The sequence below is a fragment of the Onychostoma macrolepis genome, chromosome 16 (genome assembly GCF_012432095.1).
Source record: "Onychostoma macrolepis isolate SWU-2019 chromosome 16, ASM1243209v1, whole genome shotgun sequence".
NCBI classification, from domain to species: domain Eukaryota; kingdom Metazoa; phylum Chordata; class Actinopteri; order Cypriniformes; family Cyprinidae; genus Onychostoma; species Onychostoma macrolepis.
In genome coordinates this window covers 6648320-6666837 of record NC_081170.1, presented here as the reverse complement: position 1 = coordinate 6666837, position 18518 = coordinate 6648320, and the positions used below count along the sequence as shown (strand labels likewise).

At 35.7% G+C, this 18518-nt stretch overlaps 4 protein-coding genes across 22 annotated transcripts in view; 1 reads left to right on the top strand and 3 right to left on the bottom strand.

Moving 5' to 3' along the window:
• The window catches only part of rims2a (regulating synaptic membrane exocytosis 2a), a 175052-nt gene extending 174723 nt beyond the window's left edge, over positions 1 to 329 (bottom strand). For 8 of the 19 annotated variants that reach the window (XM_058746415.1, XM_058746417.1, XM_058746441.1 and 5 more), the window contains exon 1: positions 149 to 327. The gene's annotated coding sequence lies outside the window, so the exon portion shown is untranslated. Of the gene's footprint in view, positions 1 to 148 lie in introns of all 19 variants that reach the window. The other 11 variants (XM_058746408.1, XM_058746411.1, XM_058746413.1 and 8 more) reach the window with 3 other exon arrangements.
• A 2149-nt stretch (positions 330 to 2478) lies between these two features.
• Positions 2479 to 11963, bottom strand: dcaf13 (ddb1 and cul4 associated factor 13). The gene is made up of 11 exons (XM_058746578.1): positions 11775 to 11963; positions 11497 to 11696; positions 11122 to 11229; positions 10920 to 11009; positions 9963 to 10118; positions 9581 to 9658; positions 9395 to 9477; positions 9143 to 9307; positions 6244 to 6379; positions 3222 to 3385; positions 2479 to 2793 (listed from the first exon to the last, which is right to left on the bottom strand). The coding sequence occupies exons 1-11, from the start codon at positions 11842 to 11844 to the stop codon at positions 2706 to 2708; spliced, it is 1338 nt and encodes a 445-aa protein (XP_058602561.1). The 5' UTR covers positions 11845 to 11963; the 3' UTR covers positions 2479 to 2705.
• Positions 11964 to 12407: 444 nt separating this feature from the next.
• zgc:101716 (uncharacterized protein LOC492784 homolog) lies at positions 12408 to 15639 on the top strand. The gene is made up of 6 exons (XM_058746582.1): positions 12408 to 12781; positions 13982 to 14077; positions 14159 to 14302; positions 14376 to 14662; positions 14746 to 14878; positions 15361 to 15639. Exons 1-6 carry the CDS (start codon positions 12632 to 12634, stop codon positions 15538 to 15540), a joined length of 990 nt encoding a protein of 329 aa, XP_058602565.1. The 5' UTR covers positions 12408 to 12631; the 3' UTR covers positions 15541 to 15639.
• LOC131521642 (protein FAM83A) lies at positions 15399 to 18281 on the bottom strand. Its single transcript, XM_058746579.1, has 5 exons — positions 17750 to 18281; positions 16853 to 17020; positions 16478 to 16602; positions 15689 to 16171; positions 15399 to 15519 (listed from the first exon to the last, which is right to left on the bottom strand). The coding sequence occupies exons 1-4, from the start codon at positions 18257 to 18259 to the stop codon at positions 15694 to 15696; spliced, it is 1281 nt and encodes a 426-aa protein (XP_058602562.1). The 5' UTR covers positions 18260 to 18281; the 3' UTR covers positions 15399 to 15519; positions 15689 to 15693.
• Positions 18282 to 18518: the final 237 nt, after the last annotated feature.

The window sequence follows — 18518 nt, the reverse complement described above, 5'->3', positions numbered from 1 at the left end:
GGCTATTGAAATTAACGTAATCCTGTTTAAAATTCTCCTCTTCCTCAATAGAAAAAGAAAATGAATAAAGCAACGATGCATTATGAATAAAATAGCAGATCTCAGATGTTATTCCAGATTTCAGTGAGGATGTGAAATCGCCTCTTGCCTTTTATTTGGCCATCATCCTGTTCAATCCTGTCTAACCCATCGCTGTCATCGTCCTGGAAAAGTTCTTTTGCATCTCATAATAAATGTTTGTTTCCCTTTTGAGTCCCTCTGCGCCGGTGCCTCGCTTTTCTCCAGGTTTGGTAATCCTTGAAGATATCTTAAATACACAAAAATGGATGCAGCGACACTGAATCCCAATTGGAAGTGTGGGCGGAGCTAAGCCGCACGGCCGGGAGGCGAGCTAACCAATCGTAGGCTACTATGGCGAAGGCTTAGCTGTTAATATTCATGAGGCAGCGTTTGCTTTCGGAAGGAAACGACTCGACGTCAGCGTGGCCTATTTAATATTCAAGAGCACAGCATTCGCCATTGGAACAGAAGAACTAGACGTCAGCATTACTCAATTAATATTCAAGAACTAAATTTTATTCTTATTCACTGGCAGGAAAAAATGGTATTTGTACATTAACAACGTTCGTAACTTTACCAGAGAAAAATAAATAATTGTATAAATTGCAGTCTCCAGTGCTCATATATATATATATATATATATATATATATATATTTTTTTTTTTTTTCTCTGAAAGTCTAATGTATGGTTTCACTATGTTTGCATAAATGAGAGAAATGTGTTTTGCAAAATAGTCGTAAAAGTCGTATATTTAACTTAAATGAGACCCTAGACCACAAAACCAGTCACGGGTATATTTGTAGCAATAGCCAACCATACATTGCATGGGTCAAAATTATCGATTTTTCGTTTATGCCAAAAATCATTAGGATATTAATTAAAGATCATGTTTTTTGATTAGCAAAACGCATTGCTAAGAACTTCATTTTGGGCATTTTCTCAATATTTCTGTTTTTTTTTTTTGCACCCTCAGATTCCAGATTTTCAAATAGTTGTATCTCGTCCAAATATTGTCCTATCCTAACAAACCATACATCAATGGAAAGCATATCAGCTATTCAGATGATTGACCCTTATGACTGGTTTTGTGGTCTAGGGTCACAAATATGCAAGTCCATTTCACAAAAATTATAAAACTGACCAATTTGATGAGAAATCTTTTATTCAGGAAACAAGCCATCACCATTGGAAGAGAAGAACTCATCGTCAGCATGACCCAATGAATACTGAAGAATCAAGACTTCACCATTGCGTCAGTATGACCTAATGAATATTCATCTAAACCTTTGCCATAGTAGGACTCGCAATTTCATTGACAGCCAGTCGAAAGTCACAGTGAAAAAACGAACTGGAATCTACATTGTCGCTGGATCAGCCAAATTTTCTAAAAATAACCTGAGCAGGGTCCGTTGCCAATAGGAAGTATAGACCAATAATGCGTCAAATTATTGCAATCTTTATGGAATACTACTACATCCTTTTTAAAAGATGACAAGGCTCAATTACATCTTAAACTGCTAAATAAAACATAATCTTGCTCATTTCTATTTACAGCTAAATACAATTTAGGCTATTCCTTTTAGCTTGATTCAAGTGCATTAATGAATGAAATATGAATGAGGCGATTCTTGATTCCATACGAGATTATGATACAAGTGATTTTAACCATGGCAAAATGTAGCATGACCATTATTAATATCATATCAAACATTACAGTGCTTAATTTCATAAGTTGATGCACCTTCAAACACTAAAACATGAAATCATCACTAAAACATCAGGTACTGACCTGTTCAACATTATGCAATGTAAATAACTTAATAAAATTATAGTTACCATAATATTGTGCAAAGCACCCGTTTCTGACTGTATATTCATTCCTGACCCTCAATTTCTAACACCTTTGGGTTGCGCTGACTGTAGATTAGCTTTAAACAAGGGCAGATTGAGATGATAGGATTATGGGCTAAAAAGGTGAAGTGTATTTTATATCTTATTAAAGCATTAAGTCGTTTACAGGATGAGAAAACAGTGCTGGTTTACCTTAGCAAACAATTACATAACACAAACACTGTAAAACATCAGGATTGCGTTTAAGGCTGTATATGAGAACAACTGAGACAACTGACTCTTAACAATACTCACCAACCTTACCTTGCATTTATTGCAGTTCACTATCAGACAATATATGGCCCACATAACATCAGTAAGAACACTTACAAGGTAACCTTGCTCCAAGGTAAATCCATGTTAATTAATGTACATAGTGATACAGGTAATGGTAGCAGGTGATGGTAACACATTCACGAGTACCTACATGTTATAGAAACATTTGGAACAGTTCTGTCTACTTAAATCAATGTGTCATTGTGTAACCCAGTGGGTTTTGAGCGAAGGCTAAATTGGAAACAGGAATATTCACAAATAAAAATGTTTTTATTGTTCATATACAACCAATTATAAAGAGAGCTCAGTGTGTCCATGTAAAATTCTTTAGAAACATGTGTAGCCAACAGTTCTTGTATACACTCAAAATCCTTAGTATGGAAGTACAAGAGAGGCCAAAGGGTGGAATATTTTGGAGCATGTCCGCGTGTGGAGAAACAGAAAACCATCCACCGAAAGCACCTCTTTAAATCAGCTCTTACTCCACAACAGCCACCACATGCTTCTCCTTTTCTGTCAGCAGAGGAACAGATCCTGGCTTGCTGTGTTTGCGGACGTTTTGTTCCCTAAAAAACACACACAGAAGCACAGACAATCAGAATGCCAATCAAACTTGAACATGGACTCATTTCATTTTGCTGCCAGTACAAAAGAACCAAAAGGCACAAGATACAATGAGATTTAAAGTTGAAATGTGTCATTTTTCCCAAGCTTTTTCAAAGTCTGATTATGTTATGGAATGTAACGCAAGGTTTACGATTGCTACGAATTCATGAATTTTAGGACTTTAATTGATGGACTAGAATAGTGTGGATTGCATGTGCATTATTGTAATGTTTTTATCAGCTGTTTGGACTCTCATTCTGACGGCACCCATTCACTTCAGAGGAGCCATTAGCGAGCAAGTGATATAATGCTAAATTTCTCCAAATCTCTTCAGCAAATTGACGTTTTTGGGTCAACTATTACTTTAACATTGGTGAAGGCAACTTACTTCCTGCGCCGGGCTTCCTTCATTTCCTGCAGCTCTCTCTTCTGCTTCAGGACATCTCTGGGCACGTGGCGGTGACGGGCGATGCGTTTCACCTGCGGATGGTGCTGAAATTTCTCTATCAGCTTCTTGTTGTAGTTTGCGGCAGCTTTTTCTCGGGCAGAGAGCTGTGAACAATGAGATGTGTGTTTTTGGTCAAGATAGCATATATACAGTACATACACCATGCAACAGCAGAAAAGATTTTGCTATGGGTACAACATGCTTTCAAACTGTATTAATGTATACATTTCTTATGAATGCACTTCATAAAAGCAACAGTGGCAGTACAGATATGCAACATCCTGAGAAGTCTTTTTAATTTGGTAATCAACATAAAACCGCATTTATCGATAAAAGAAACACAGCAACGTGCTTCTCATCTATCTCTCTATCATAAAATTTCTTCAGCTACCGGGCTTCAGCACGTCTCACTCCACACCCCTCCGAGGGCTTTTATTCTAATTAAAAGCAATGATTTTCTCAAATTCAATTTGTTTAGGGCAATCTAATAGATGCTGATGCCATCAGAGCGCTCAGGAGGAAAATCGGACGCCCCGTTAACTCTTATTTACGAATTTCTTGACATCGTTCACATGAGGGGGAAAAATGAACATGACTCTGCTGTTTCCATGGAGACATCCCATAACAGAGCTGTTGGGTTTGTAGTCCTGCCCAGAGGCAAATTAGCATATCAGCGATGGGATCGTTTAGGAATTTCAAATATAATTTTAGAATAACTGATTTATTAGTAAAATAATACGCATTCAAACCTCAGATGTGAATTTTACATCTCTTATGTTTCTAAAATTGCTATCAATTTGCAACATGAGCACTACAACTACCATACTTATGCAGCAACTTATTTTTCTTTTACTGTACTTACTGTTATCGTAACCTGTGTTACTTTTGTTAACTGAAATAAAGAATAAAATAAATATCAGATGGAAAAACTACACAAAAAATGAAAACTTAAATAAGCGGAGGTACTGAAATTACTTAAATATTTACAAATATTTAAAAAAAATAATAATAAAAATGACAAAAGCACATTAAATGTAAAAATGTGAAAATATAAAAGCTCAAAATATTGAAAACTATAACATTATATAAATATTCCTAAAAATAACAGTTAATGACATGTTTTTCACATTAAAGTAAGAATTTAGGAGAGAAATGTGTTTTATTGTCATGTAAACAACATCACAATGCAATAATTCTAATGGTCCTAAAAACAGGCTTTAATTTCTTATACAAATTATAACAAATATAATTACACTAATGCATTTGGCAAACGTTTTTATCCTAAGTGCATTTAAGGTATACATTTTATCAGTTAATGACCTTGGCGTTGCTAGCACTATGCTCTACTGTTCAAGCTACAGGAATGCTTAATGAAAAATATAATTAGAGTTATATTAACATACACCGACTGCAAGCAGCAATTATATTTAATATTCTACATAAATTATAACATTATAAGAGGACTTTAGGGATAAATTAAAGGGCTATAAGTGTAAAGCATGGCCCTTTTTATTTGAAATAACAGAAACAATGTGCAGTCACACTTTATATTAGGTGGCCTTAACTACTATGTACTCACATCAAAAAATAAGTACAATGTACTTATTGTGGTCATATTGTATTTCAAAACACGTTTGCTGCTATTGAGGTGGGATATGTTTAAGGTTAAGGACAAGTTTGGTAGTCTGGGTAGGTTTAAGGGTGGGTTAAGGTGTAAGGGATGGATCATCAGTGTAATTATAAATGTAATTACAGAAATTAATTACATATAGTTATTTTAAAATATATAAGTACAATGTAAAAACATGTATGTACACAATAAGTGCATTGTATCAAATGATTAATTTCAATGCAAGTACATAGTAGTTAAGGCCACCTTATATAAAGTGGGACCCAATGTGCTTATGTGCAAAAATCAGATAAAGTCATTCATAGACGGTCAACCTCATAAACAGTGAATTTTCATAATAATCTAGTAAAATGGGTATTTGGTCAGACGGCAAAGAAAAACTAAACCAAAACAAAGTCAGTCTCTTTAAGGTCCAAAGAGCTTCTCCAGACAGCAGACTCTTGATTCAGCATCTGCTTCTTTAATTAAATACTTTCATGTGCCTGATAGTTTAATGTCTTCATTATTTTTCTGCTTTAAGTGATTGGCCGATTCAAACTGCTGATAACTGCAGTGAGTGTCTGATCTCTTTAAGTGAAAAGCATCAGAATAAATCTCTCTCTTAAAGTCCAGCAGGAGCCAAAAACTTGCCAACGATGGGCCGCATGAGGGAATCAGATGCACTAGAGCTGATACAAATTGATGGGGAGAAGAAACTACCATCTACCTGGAGCGGAACCAACCTCTGCCTCAGCAGAACAAAAAGCTTTCTTTTCATGTGTATATACACTTCAAGTTTACTTAAGGGGGACATATTTACTGTTTTGTAACAATTACTTTCTCCCTGACTAAAATGGACACTCCTTAATATATACCTTGTTGTTTTTTAACAACTCTCAAGATCAGATATTATTATAAAACTGATCATTATCGGCACCGTTCTTATCCCTATATAAACTACAAAAGTCTTTAAAATCTTTAAAAACATCTATGGACATGTGCGGATTTCCTTGTAAGCGAACTTCACTTCAGAAGTGTAGGCACTTTGGGGCACTCTATTACAAGAGTCGCTTTGACAAGAGATATAAAACTCTAGAGCTTTTTCCTGGCCAGGTTTCAGACCGTGGCAACTATGCCATAGAAGTGCTTAATGAAAGTGATTTGTGAGTGTAATTCATTTTAAGTGCTTTGTGGGGTGGCCAGAGGGCCAAACAGGTCCCTTATTAACCACCTGAGTGCATCTGCAACAAGTGAACACCCTTAAAAAGCTCTGCAATCAGGTATGAAACCTGGAGACACTGAGTTAAAACTCTTTCTGGTTGACTTAGACATGAAATGGGATCATGCACTCACCAGTCCAAGTTTCTCCGACGCGTTGGCCTTCCACAGCCGAATGTTCATCTCGTCAGAGCCGCTCAGGACATATTTGTTGTCAGCAGACCATCTCACACAGATGACATGCTGCATACGTTTGGTGTGGTACACCTCCCTGAGGATTGTGGGAAATCACATTGAAAGCAAGAAAAGAAAATCTCTGTGTTTGTGAACTTGTTGCAATAAAAAAGAAAAGATCATTAGATCCATCAGTTACGGCTCGTTAGCTCTAGCATTTTGCCCACTTCAAATCAGACAGATATGAAATGTGCGTTAAGATCACATTTATTTGAATGAATTAATTATAACATTTACTTGAATTAATTAGCAATCGAGAGAGAGAGAGAGAGACAGAGAGGTGACAGCTGTGTGTGTGAACTACCTGCATCTGCACATCTCTCTCAAACAACGAAGCTGTGAGTTTAGTTACTTCAAAAACAGCGAATTTACTCCCTAGTTGCTGAGGAATATCAAGCAGCAATCCAGTATCTAAACTATTTTATTAATAAAATAAAATATTCTGTGTGTGTGTTTGTGTGCATCAGTGAATTAATATAGAACGGTGATTAAACTGATTTGGAACTACCTGTGCATTAAACGGTTTTAATGCATTGAGTGGATAACAAACATACCCTAATTATTCAACAAAATTATTAATATTTTTATTTATTTATTATTATTAGATTTTAATTATACTTCATGTTAATTGTAATTTATTTAGATTAACATAAATTTTTTATTAGGGTAAAAGTACCTATTAAGCACACTTCCATTTTTGAGATCAGATTATAAAAAGAAAAAATAATTTATTATCCTACTTGATGTCTTAACCAACTGATATGTTTGTTACTATATACCTCCTATAATTTCAAGTCAATCAGATCATTGCACGCTGAGATACGGGTCTCCATGTGTTCACACTGTCTGGTGGCCATTTTGAAAGCTGTCTAAAAACTTTCACCAAAAGAGGAGCCCCTTAAATGTGCGTTTTTTTTTTTTTTTTAGATGTTTAAGCCTTTATTTTGGGTAAGTTTCACTACTTATTGTAAATTTAAGAGATTAATGTTCATTGTTTTGCATATTATAACCTGGAACTTGGATGTGGGAAATAATTACATTGGATCCAAAAGATAGTTTTAGCAACATAGCGCGGCTGCTACAGAACACAGTTAGCTGACTAGCTGTATAAGATTGTGTGCTACGCTAACATATTACTTCACAGGCATTACTGGCTTGTACTTTTACATCCAGAATATTATAAATTGACAGTTTATTGCTGGTCTGTCATTTTACAGTGCTGTAATTTTTAAAGATTTCATATTATTGTAAGGTGAGCTTAAAGGGTGCACTACTATGAAAATCACACGGCTTCAGTGCGACATCAATAAGAAAAAGTTGAATTTCATAGATATTGTTAATAACAGTTGTTCATATTAAAATATGTATGAACTTAATACATGACTATTTATTTAGCAAAATTTAGCATTTTAATAAATGTTACATGAAATTTAATGAGCTCACTGTGCTCTCTTTAAGCTCTTCCACATTGAACATCGATGTAAATACTTCTTAAACAGACTTTAAATATGAACTGATGGTTGTCACTTTAAGTTAAGTTAATTGATTTTCTATGGATTCTGTCAACTCAAATCTACAGACTGGCTCTGATCTTTGGTAACTAGCATCAACTTCTACAGACCTGTAAATCTGTCGAAAATCGGGGCAAAAATCGTGTAGTATATTCAAGCCTTAAGAGACTATAGATGAGTTGACATCCATTTAAAAAGGTTTCATAATTGTACCTTCAAAAAATATATATATTTTTACAATTATTCTTTAAAAATTTTCCTTAAAATGAGCTTAATGGGAACAGGGTGTGCTTAAAGGATACAAAAATGTACCCATTAAGCACAGCCAGACTTTTTGAATTGAATGATGTATATCTTAATTGAAATGCTTTTGTCATTTAAAATAAAATTGAATATTTTTGTGTGAGAGATTAATATTTATTTTAACATAACTTTTTGTACTGAAACCAATATCTTGTGCACTAAAAATGTCTTAATGTAGATTTTGGTGAGCTTAATAGGTACGTTTACCCTATATTCTCAATATTAAAAAAATCAAATATAGTGTATTTTTGTTAAAAACAAAAAACAAATCAAGAACAAAAATAAGAACAAAAAAATCTTAGTGTATCATGGTTTCCACAAAAATAAATAAATAAAAGACGTTTACGACATGGATATAAATTTTTTGAGCACCAAATCAGAATATTAGAATTATTTCTGAAAGATCATGTGATAATGAAGACTAGAGTAATGATGCTGATAAAAGCTTTGGATCACAGGAATAAATTACACTGTAACTTATATTCAAATAGAAAACACTTATTTTAAATTGTAATAGTATTTCACAAAATTACTGTTTTTACTGTATTTTTGATCAAATAAATGCAGCCTTGGTGAGCGTAAGGGATTTCTTTAAAAAAAAAAAAACATTTTTAAAAAATGGGTACAGTTTATTTTAAGGTGTCCTTGTTACAGTGTAATTATACATTTAAGTACCGAGTAATATTAACATGTACTTACTATTAGGGTTAGGATTTGGCTTTGGCTTAGGGTTACTTGCATGTAATTATGCATAATTCATTGTTATTATAAAAGTATATGTAACGTGTGACAAGGTCACCTTAAAATAAAGTGTTACAAAAAAATCTTAATCATTTCAAACTTTTGGCCAGCAGTGTGTGTTTCTGAAGTAATTCCCTTATGGCTACCAAGGCTGTAAATATCACAGAGAGAGAGAGAGAGAGAGAGAGAGAGAGAAAAGTGAAAAGTGGAAAAAGTGCTCCTTGGCCTTTCCACACCACACTAACCTGCTGTGGTTTTGGTTTTTTGGAAAGATTCGGACCGTTTTGTCAAAGCTGGCGGATACAAACTCCCTTCCTGTAGGTGAATAATCCACATCCAGTACAGCGGATACATGATCCATGTGCACATTTACAGGAACATCCAGATTCCTTATATCGTAAGTATAAAGGCTGTAGAAGAAACAGATGATACGATTTGATGATTTATTTACTCTCATTTCATTTTTCATGTAAAGGTTTAGGCTAAAATAAACTCACTTATAGTCTTCATTGGCGCAGGTAAAATAATATGCTTCCATTGGGTTCCAACAAAGCGTATTGCTTCTCAATTGCATGATAACCTGAAACGCAGTGTAATTTCATTATAGTCATAAATGGCGCTATTCAGCCATGTGGGCAAGAAAAAAATAAAAGTTGTGGGTGAAAAGTAAAAATACAGCAGACCTTTCTAAGTGGTGCAGATTCTCTGGTGTCATACAAGACGATACTTCTGTCTGATGCGCAGCTGGCGAGAAGTTCAGTCTATAAAGGGCAACAGGGCAATCAGTGGTTGATAAAACCGTTAAATTAAAGGAATGTGTGACTTTTGGTTTCTAGAAGTAATCTATTACTCCCATGAACCACTTGGATGGTAAAAACCTCAAAAGTTTGCCTCATAAAACAAAAGGCTAGAAAACAGTGCTGTTTTATGGCCATACCCAAAAACCCCATGGTGGTCACTGCCAGCTTTGGCATTTTAATCATTGTAAAGCTGCTTTAAAGCAATGCATATTATGAAAAGATCAGGGGAAATAAATTGAAATGAAATGAAATTGAATTTGATCACCTCCACAGGGTTGTAGCGGACGCAGCTGAAGCTGTCCACACCCCAGCTGAAGGAGCGGATGGGACTGCTTCTCTGTTCATCCCAGATATCCACCGTCTGCCCGCAGGTTACGAACGTGCCCTCCCTCTGGTGGTGGTCAATGCCAGTGAACACCGCCTGCAAGACACATCAGGCCTCTTACAAACTGAAAACCTTACAGAACCCTAAAATGTGTGCATATTTATAAATGACTAAATATAATTTAGTGGATAACATTGGAAACATGCCCTAATTATTCACTAACAGTATTACTTGTCTTTTATTTTTTAGTTTCACCTGCTAGTTCGTTCAGTAAAATTGTGAAATGCTATTAGAATTTAAACAGTTATCAATTTCAGTTTTCTATTCGAATACATTTTAAAATGTATTTTATTCTGCTGAATTATAAGCAGCCATTACTCCAGTCTTTAGTGTCACATGATCCTTCAGAAATCAATATAATATGCTTATTTGGTCCTCAAGAAACATTTCTTATCAATTTTTTAAGAAATAGAAAAAGAAAGAAATTAATGTTTTTATTCAGCAAAGAAGCATTAAAGACATTTATAATGTTACAAAAGATTTCTATTTCAAATAAACGCTGTTCTTTTGAACGTTTTATTCATTAAAGATATCTCCTGGATATTTATTATGGTTTCCACAAATATATTAAGCAGGGAAAATAATTTTCAACACTGATAATATTAAGAGTGATTATCAATAACTTAGCACCATTAATAATTGATAATAACTGAGCTGCAAATCAGCATATTAGAATGATTTCTGAAGGATCATGTGACAATGAAGACTGTTATTTTAAATTATAATAATTCCGTAATATTATTGTATTACAATATTAATTTATTTTTGTTCAAATAAATGCAGCCATTTCTGCATTTTTATAATAATATATATAATGTGTGTAAGATAAAACTGTACCTTCCCCAGAATTGTGTTAATTGGTTCCTCCCGAACTCCATATCCTGGGGCCTCCATGTTCCACTGTTTGATGGTCTTGTCATCTCCTACCTGTTGCACGACATGAAGATTTCAGAGAATCACATAACTGCACAAGCACTTAATAACTAGATTGTCTCCATCTACATCAAGGAACAATATGGAATACGCAGGATTAAAATACCGTGAAAAAGGAAGTGCCACAAAAGCGGGAACAGATTCCTCGTACAAATCCTTCATGAGCCTGAACTGTCCTCAAACACTCCTGCTTAGTAAGGTTCCACACTTTCACCTGTAAGAATCAGGAAATCACGCATTCATCCATACTAAATCTAGATGGTCATTTGCACACTCTTTTGATACATTGGGAAAAATAACAGCAAAACTGAAGTTCATTAACTGTGTCCTTTGTCTTGTTGTTTACTGTTTTGTTGTATGTTGGGTGTGCATGTTGTTCTTAAACATAATAGTGACTGAGCATTCTCAATACAAGAGCCTAAATGACCTCTTAAAAGAGCCATAATACTCAAACAGCATGGTAAAGGCTTTAAAGTGTTACCTCCCCATCGCAGGCACCAGATATGATTGTTGACAGGCTTTTGGCGTGTTTGGTGATGCAGCTGATGCCATCTCTGTGTCCATCTAGTGAAGCTACAAAGGGTTTGGCAAATACCCTCTCCAGTTTAGTGGCATTTAGGGCCCTGGTGTATTCTCTGGGCACCTCAAAAGGATGCAGGGTCGGGTCGTAATTCCTTGGCACTAGATAGGGAACACACTACAGTTAGGCTTCCTATTAACTTACACCAACCCTCATATAATCACGTTATGTTAACATACCTCGCTGTATATCTCTAGTCGTCTCTCGAACATAATCGTCCGGGTTTCTACAAAGCACTTTAACTTTCATTCCAGCGGATTATAAAATTAAACACTCAAAATCCTGATCAAATCTGCAGCGTTCAGAAAAATGTTGGACCATGCGTTTGTATGACGTAGCGCGCACTAATTTGACGTAACACATCCGGGTACTGAGGGGAGAAAAAAAAAAGAGTGATTATTTATTTGTGTGCTGTTACTTCCCAATTTTAATTTTCACAGAAGCTAATGTATTTATTTATTTATATGATTTTTATACAACATATTTAAATGTTTAACAGAAGTATATATTTATTTTTTTAAAGCGAAATCAAGCTCTGTAATAATTTCTAAAAATTACCACTGCGAGTGACGTCTTAGAATAAAATTAACGTATTATATATTTATCAATTAATTGTCAATTTAACGAATTAATTTTTTTTTTTTTTTTAAATCTCTTGTTCTTGCTTGTTCACGCAAACGGCGTTGTCACGTGGTGCCTGATACTTTTCTCAGCGTTGTAACGGATGGACCAATCACAGTCGTTGCTGGAGAAATAACCGTTTTAAAAATGTGGTTCTTACAAGACTAATTTAATTTTTGTGTAGCAGATTTAAATCGCTATAAACGTCTCTAATAAAGCGGATGCTGCTTAAAGAAAGACAGACTGGGATTTTCTGAGCCACAAGTTTATTTCTCATTGGATTCAGTGGTGCTGTCTTCCAATGAAAGGATATTGCGTTTATAAATACGAACGAATAAACAAAATTATTGCTTTTACATTGGATTCCTTCACATTTCTGTAATCGCTGTGGCGATCACGTGTTACACCGGGTTTCATGTGTATGAGGGGAGCGGTAGTGAGTCACGCGCGTGTTTTTAACATGGAGATTCTGGGCAGCACTTTTGATGATTCTGTGTTCGAGGAATCAAGGAACAGAGTCTCCGCTGCTCTTCCCGCATACGAGCCCAAACTCTGCGAACCTCTGGTGGGTATCACACTCAACACTTACCACAAACTACCGATACCATGGTACGGAAATGGCACGTATATTTGCTCAGTATTTACACGCCTACTTTCACTTCAAAGAAAAGCATATGGCATTGCTAAGTTACTACGGTAGTGACGGCAGCAGATGCTAATACCATAATACTTCTTAAATATGTATAGTATTTATGTGAGAATACCGTGGTATGTTTTAGTCAGTGATATTTGACCACTTTGTAATCATAAATTATATAGTTAACATACTATATACTTAAGTTTATAATTATATATAATTGATGATAATTATATGTCTTACAACGTATAATTATGTGTTTCTCCGGTTCACACGGTGAGAAAATGACATTTATATTTATAATAACAAAAAATAAACAAATAAAATAATTCACCAACAAACAACTTAAGTGCCTTTTCAAGAATTAAATAATCAAGAATTACATTGGTGGCCAAAATTATTATAACACTAGTATTTTCACCAGCTAAAAATGGTTTTAAGTCAGTTATTTCCATTTTTTGCTGTAGTGTGTCAGTAGGAAATATCAGTTTACATTTCCAAACATAAATTTTGCTCCTTCTCCAGGACGCCTCAAGAGACCTACCTGCAAAGCTACTGGAAAAACTCAAAACTCAAGTGCACCTCGGGCGAAAGCTGCTTTAAACGCAAAGGATGCTCACACCAAATGTTGATTTAATTTAGTTAATAGAAGTTAATTGATAAAGAAAATCTATTTATGACATTATTTTTGTCAGCATCCTCATTTTACAGCATTTTTACTAAATCTTAAGTGCCTAAATCTTTGAACAGTGCTGTAGCTTTGTAGGTAGGTTTCTTGAAGCATCTTGGAGACGTTGTCACAGTTCTTCTGGATTTAGTCTGTCTCAGTTTGTTCTGTTCCTTCGTGTCGTTCCAGACAGACTGATGATGATCAGATCAGATCTCTGTGTGGAGCACTGGCTGTAGTCAGACAAAAATATCACTAGATTATTACAATGAATGCAAAATGAATGTTTGGAAATGTAAATTGATATTTCCTACTGACACACTACAGCAAAAGATAGAAACAACTGACTTAAAACCATTTTTTAGCAGGTGAAAATACTAGTGTTAATCATTTTGGCCACCACTGTAAATAAATAACATCTTCCGGCATGTCATATTTTTCCTTTATTTTATTCTATCTAGTGGTTTTGTGAAGATGGAAATGTTGAGGACCCATTAGAAGAACAAAAAACCCTGAAGTTTCGAGGAGATCTGGCCTACAGGAGGAAACGGTATCAGGTATAAAGAGCTGAATTCACCATTATCTCTCACTACTGTTATCTGATTCATAAGCTGATTTGTGTGTTATGTTAATGACAGGCTGCTCTGGATGAGTATGGATCCTGCCTCTCTCTCATACCTGCTGGAAACATATCAGTGAAGAGAGATGTGCTGGAAGGGATCGCACGATGCTGCTGTCACCTGGGCAAAAAAGAAGAGGCTCTAAATGCCTGTGAGAAACTGGTAAATATAGTAAATTATTAACTCCAACAAATTTTACGTAAGCTTTTGCTGATTTACTGTGTTTTATTGACAGAGGACAGAAGTATCCAACACCTGCCACCTCACTTGCATCCTTCAGCTGGAGCTGAGTGTTTATGAACACTACAGAGATCTGACAAACAGCATCTCCAGCCTTCAGCAGCTGTGCTGTCTTCATCCCTACCATCCGTGGTACTGGCTGAATCTGGCCATGAGCTTTCAGAGGCTCCTGGAGTCTGACGGCCGTCCAGACAGATCCAGCACCGAGGAAGAACACGACCAGCAGCAGGGGACAAGTAGCATTTTACGATTAAAGACCATCATGTGCTTGATAAGAACAAGGTATGTGAGCCACAAGAGAACTAGCTGTTTATTTATCGACTTTTAACAGATGAATTCAGCGCTGGGTTTGTTCATTTTTTCAGGTTGCTATTTGAAATCCTGCGGATTCAGCAGTTCTCATTCGTCCTGGAGAATAGCCAGAGGGCCTTACAAGACATTGAGGAAGCTCTACATGTTCTACAGCCAACAGAAAAAATGCTTCAGACAGTGTCTGAGGTCAGACAATATTAAATAAATGTTATATATATATATATAATATACACACATCAAGAAACTTTTTAAAAAACCCTCACTTAGATGACTAACATCACAAACCCACTTTTATTGATGTCTTTCAATTAAGAACTGCTTGTGTAATCAGTATTTAAAGGAATAGTTCACCCAAAATTGAAAATTCTGATAATTTACTCTGTCATTGCAAACTCAGACTGTATACACATCATTTTTTGTTCTTTTTGAAGCTTGCCAGAAAGTCATACAGGTTTTAAACCTGTATGAGGGTGAGAAAGTAAAGACAACATTTTAATTTTTGGATTGAGTATTCCTTTGCAATGTGAATTCAACTCATTGTTGTCCATCAAAGAAAGCTAGTTTATTCTCTGAATTTGTACATAACAGAATTGCACATCTCTTACACAACTCTCCCAAACATTTGTAATGAACATTCGTGGTTTCACATCTCTTTTATTCTGATCTAGGTGATGGCAGAAGACCTCAATCCAGAGAAGATGAGAGAGGAAAACCAAGATGGGGAGAGTTTATCAGGACTTTATATTAAAGACTTTGATGACAGGTGGTGGAACAAACTCCACACTAAAATGCAGCAGGAGACTCCAGCTTTATCCATGCACAGACCTCTGCAGGAGACATATGAATAATTTGAATATTGATTGTACTTGTATAAATGAATGTGCATCTTTTATTGGTGCTTTTACTGTTACAGAGCAGAATAAAGTTGAATGTTTTAAAATAAATAAAGTTTCTACATCTATCAATACAATCTACCAACTAAAGCATTAAAATAACCTGCTCTAGCACCAGTGGGAAGTTGCAGGAACACCTCTGTTGATGCGATTGCCCTGTACTGGACGCCAAGGTTGGCTCCTCGTATTATAATCTTTGAAAAGTGGAGGCTGATAAGCAATGGGGTGATGGATCGTGTTCCTCCGTGGAAGCCATTGAGATCTTTGCGGTTCGGTGGTGACGTTCGGATAGCTGGTTTGTCTGACCAGGACAGGAGCTGTCGGGAAACTAGGGTTCCTGGGCTTACGAGGTTTCTGTTGTAGGTGGTCGTGAGTGTTTTCAGCAATTCCTGCCGGGCGCATTGGGATCTGGATTTTCTCAAAGGGTAGGCAGAGATCATCGAGATCTGATGTGTGGCAGGTAAATCCTGGGACAGGTTTAGAAATGGCATAGAGTCTGCGAAACTCCAGGTCGAAAGGTTTAACCCCGCTGCCTTTGAAGAGTACGGCCAAGCTTCTGTGAACCTGCCAGGACAGCCAGGTGAGACTGCAACAGAGTGAAAGAGTCATAAGTGGAATAAATCACAACTGGGTGAAGTTTCTGCATCAGCAGCAACAAATGAGCAATGTTCTTTAGCGGCCCAGATGGACCAGCTAATCGTGAAGAAATTAAACATTTCACCTTGAAAATTGTAAAGAGATGATACTGAAAAGAAAGAAACTAATGAAAATATTGATTTCTATTTTTCAAAACCAGGATTTTAGGTTAAAATTGATAACTTGTATCTTTAATCTTAAATTTCTCAAAAAAAAAATGAATGAATGTCCTCAAGGATGAATTTTCAGATGGTACCTGTACGAGCCGACCAGCACTTTTGTGCAGTCCACAATGATGAATTTCTCTTTCATCTGTCCAGTGAACTTTCTGCCCGATTTGGCACAGTATGTTTCACCTTGAACACTACGAATGGACATTCTCTGTATGAAGAGAAAGAGATAAACATAAGCACATTGGCAATAAGTATAAAGAATTCATCCACGTTTTTCATTTCATGATATAATTGAACTAAAAAAGCATGTTACATATATTGAAATGACATTTAATATATAAACCAACAGTGTCTATTAAATGTAAATATAAGTTCTGCAATCCCTAAATATCTTTTGCCAGCAGCAACACATTTCATGTATTGTCAGTGAAGTCAGTTAAAAGAATAGTATAACTTACAGTAAGATGAGACTTGTTGATTTTTAAATTTTCACACATGTCCTGAAACAGCTGTAAATTGGTGTGGTCCAGAAGGAGATAGACGGACACATTGCGCTTTCTTGTTGCCTCTAGTATGTCACAGAAAATCTCCACATCGCTGAATGTGTCCATAACTATCGCCAAGACCTTTGATGAGTGTAATTTAGGCAAAAGTTACATTGAAAATTGTTTTAGACCACTGCACATTCAAAAATGTCAGGCACTTTCCATAAATAGAGTACAAAATAGGACCTGAAAATGTGATTTATTTATTTTTTTTCACAAAATGTGAAAGTAGGTGCTTAAGCTTTGGAAAATATCAGCTTCTGAATTTTAGGGGATTAACTGAACAAACAAAACTTTGAATTTGTTTAAATTGTTTCAACCATTTTATCAAAACTTTGTACATAATACAGTTTAAAAGTCTTAGTTGTGTTTGTAGAGCAACCAATTTCTAAAAACGAAACAGACATAATTATGTTTTTTGTTTTTTCAATGTTAAATTATAATTAATAGATTAATATTATTATTATTGAACTGAACTGAACTGGATAATGACACTACTGCACACAGCATTGGAAAAAATTGGAAAATTTTCACAAATTTCCAAAACAATTACAAAGCAACATCATATAAGACACTGAACACATGATATGTTAAATTTGACTTAATATGAATAAAAATAAATTATGCCAGAAAATAGTTTGATGACAAACATGTTTAATTTGTGCCACTAATACTTAATAAAAAAAAGCCGTGGGACACCTAAGTGTACCGTATTCATGGAAAGTGCTGTTTGTAATTGCAGCATGCATCTTCCTTGCATCACAAAAGTACATTATCCAAAAATGTTACAAACAAATGGCAGGTTCTTACTTTAGTTGCTTTCCTGATGAGTTCCCGCAGCAGGTCTTTTATGGAAAACGATTTCATTGAGTGGAAGAACACTTCCACGCTGGGAATCCCTTGCAGATGGTAACTCCAGTCAGCCACAGGCCAGCCGTAGTCAAGAACTGGAGGCTCACTCTCTGTGACCGCAGGAAAGTATGTCTCAGAAGAAACTGATGGAGAACCGGACATCTCTTCATCCCTGTCTGTCTCTTCATTGTCAGTGAGAGGCTTTTTAATGTTGTTTAAGATGTATGTTTTCTCCTCTGCTGACAGAAAATTTGCTTCGTTCTCTTTGTTCAGCACTTCCTGGTATCCATTGATCCCTCTATCCAAGAGAGCATCCATAGCCAGTCGTGTGCTCTCGTTGTAACTCAGATCTACTGAAGACACCATAGCGTTTGGGTTTCTCATCTCCTGAACTCTTCTTCTCATTTTTCCCATCAGCTTTGGCATAAAGTAACACTGCACTGACAATCCATTACTTACAAGGTTCATGTTGTTTGCATACAAGTACTCAGCTGACAGATGACTGGTTGACTCTTGCTCATTCAGCTTTCATATTTAGTTGTCTTTCACGCTTAAGGCCAAATGATTATCCATACATGGTGTGGTGCTACAGTTAATGTCCCCAAGGTGATCATCAAATGCTCACAAATAATGCTGCGAGATATTCATGCACCATGCATCTTTTCATCAGCAGTGCAAGCGTTTCACGGCACACTGAGCATTTCCGAACCAATTTGTCATGTTCATG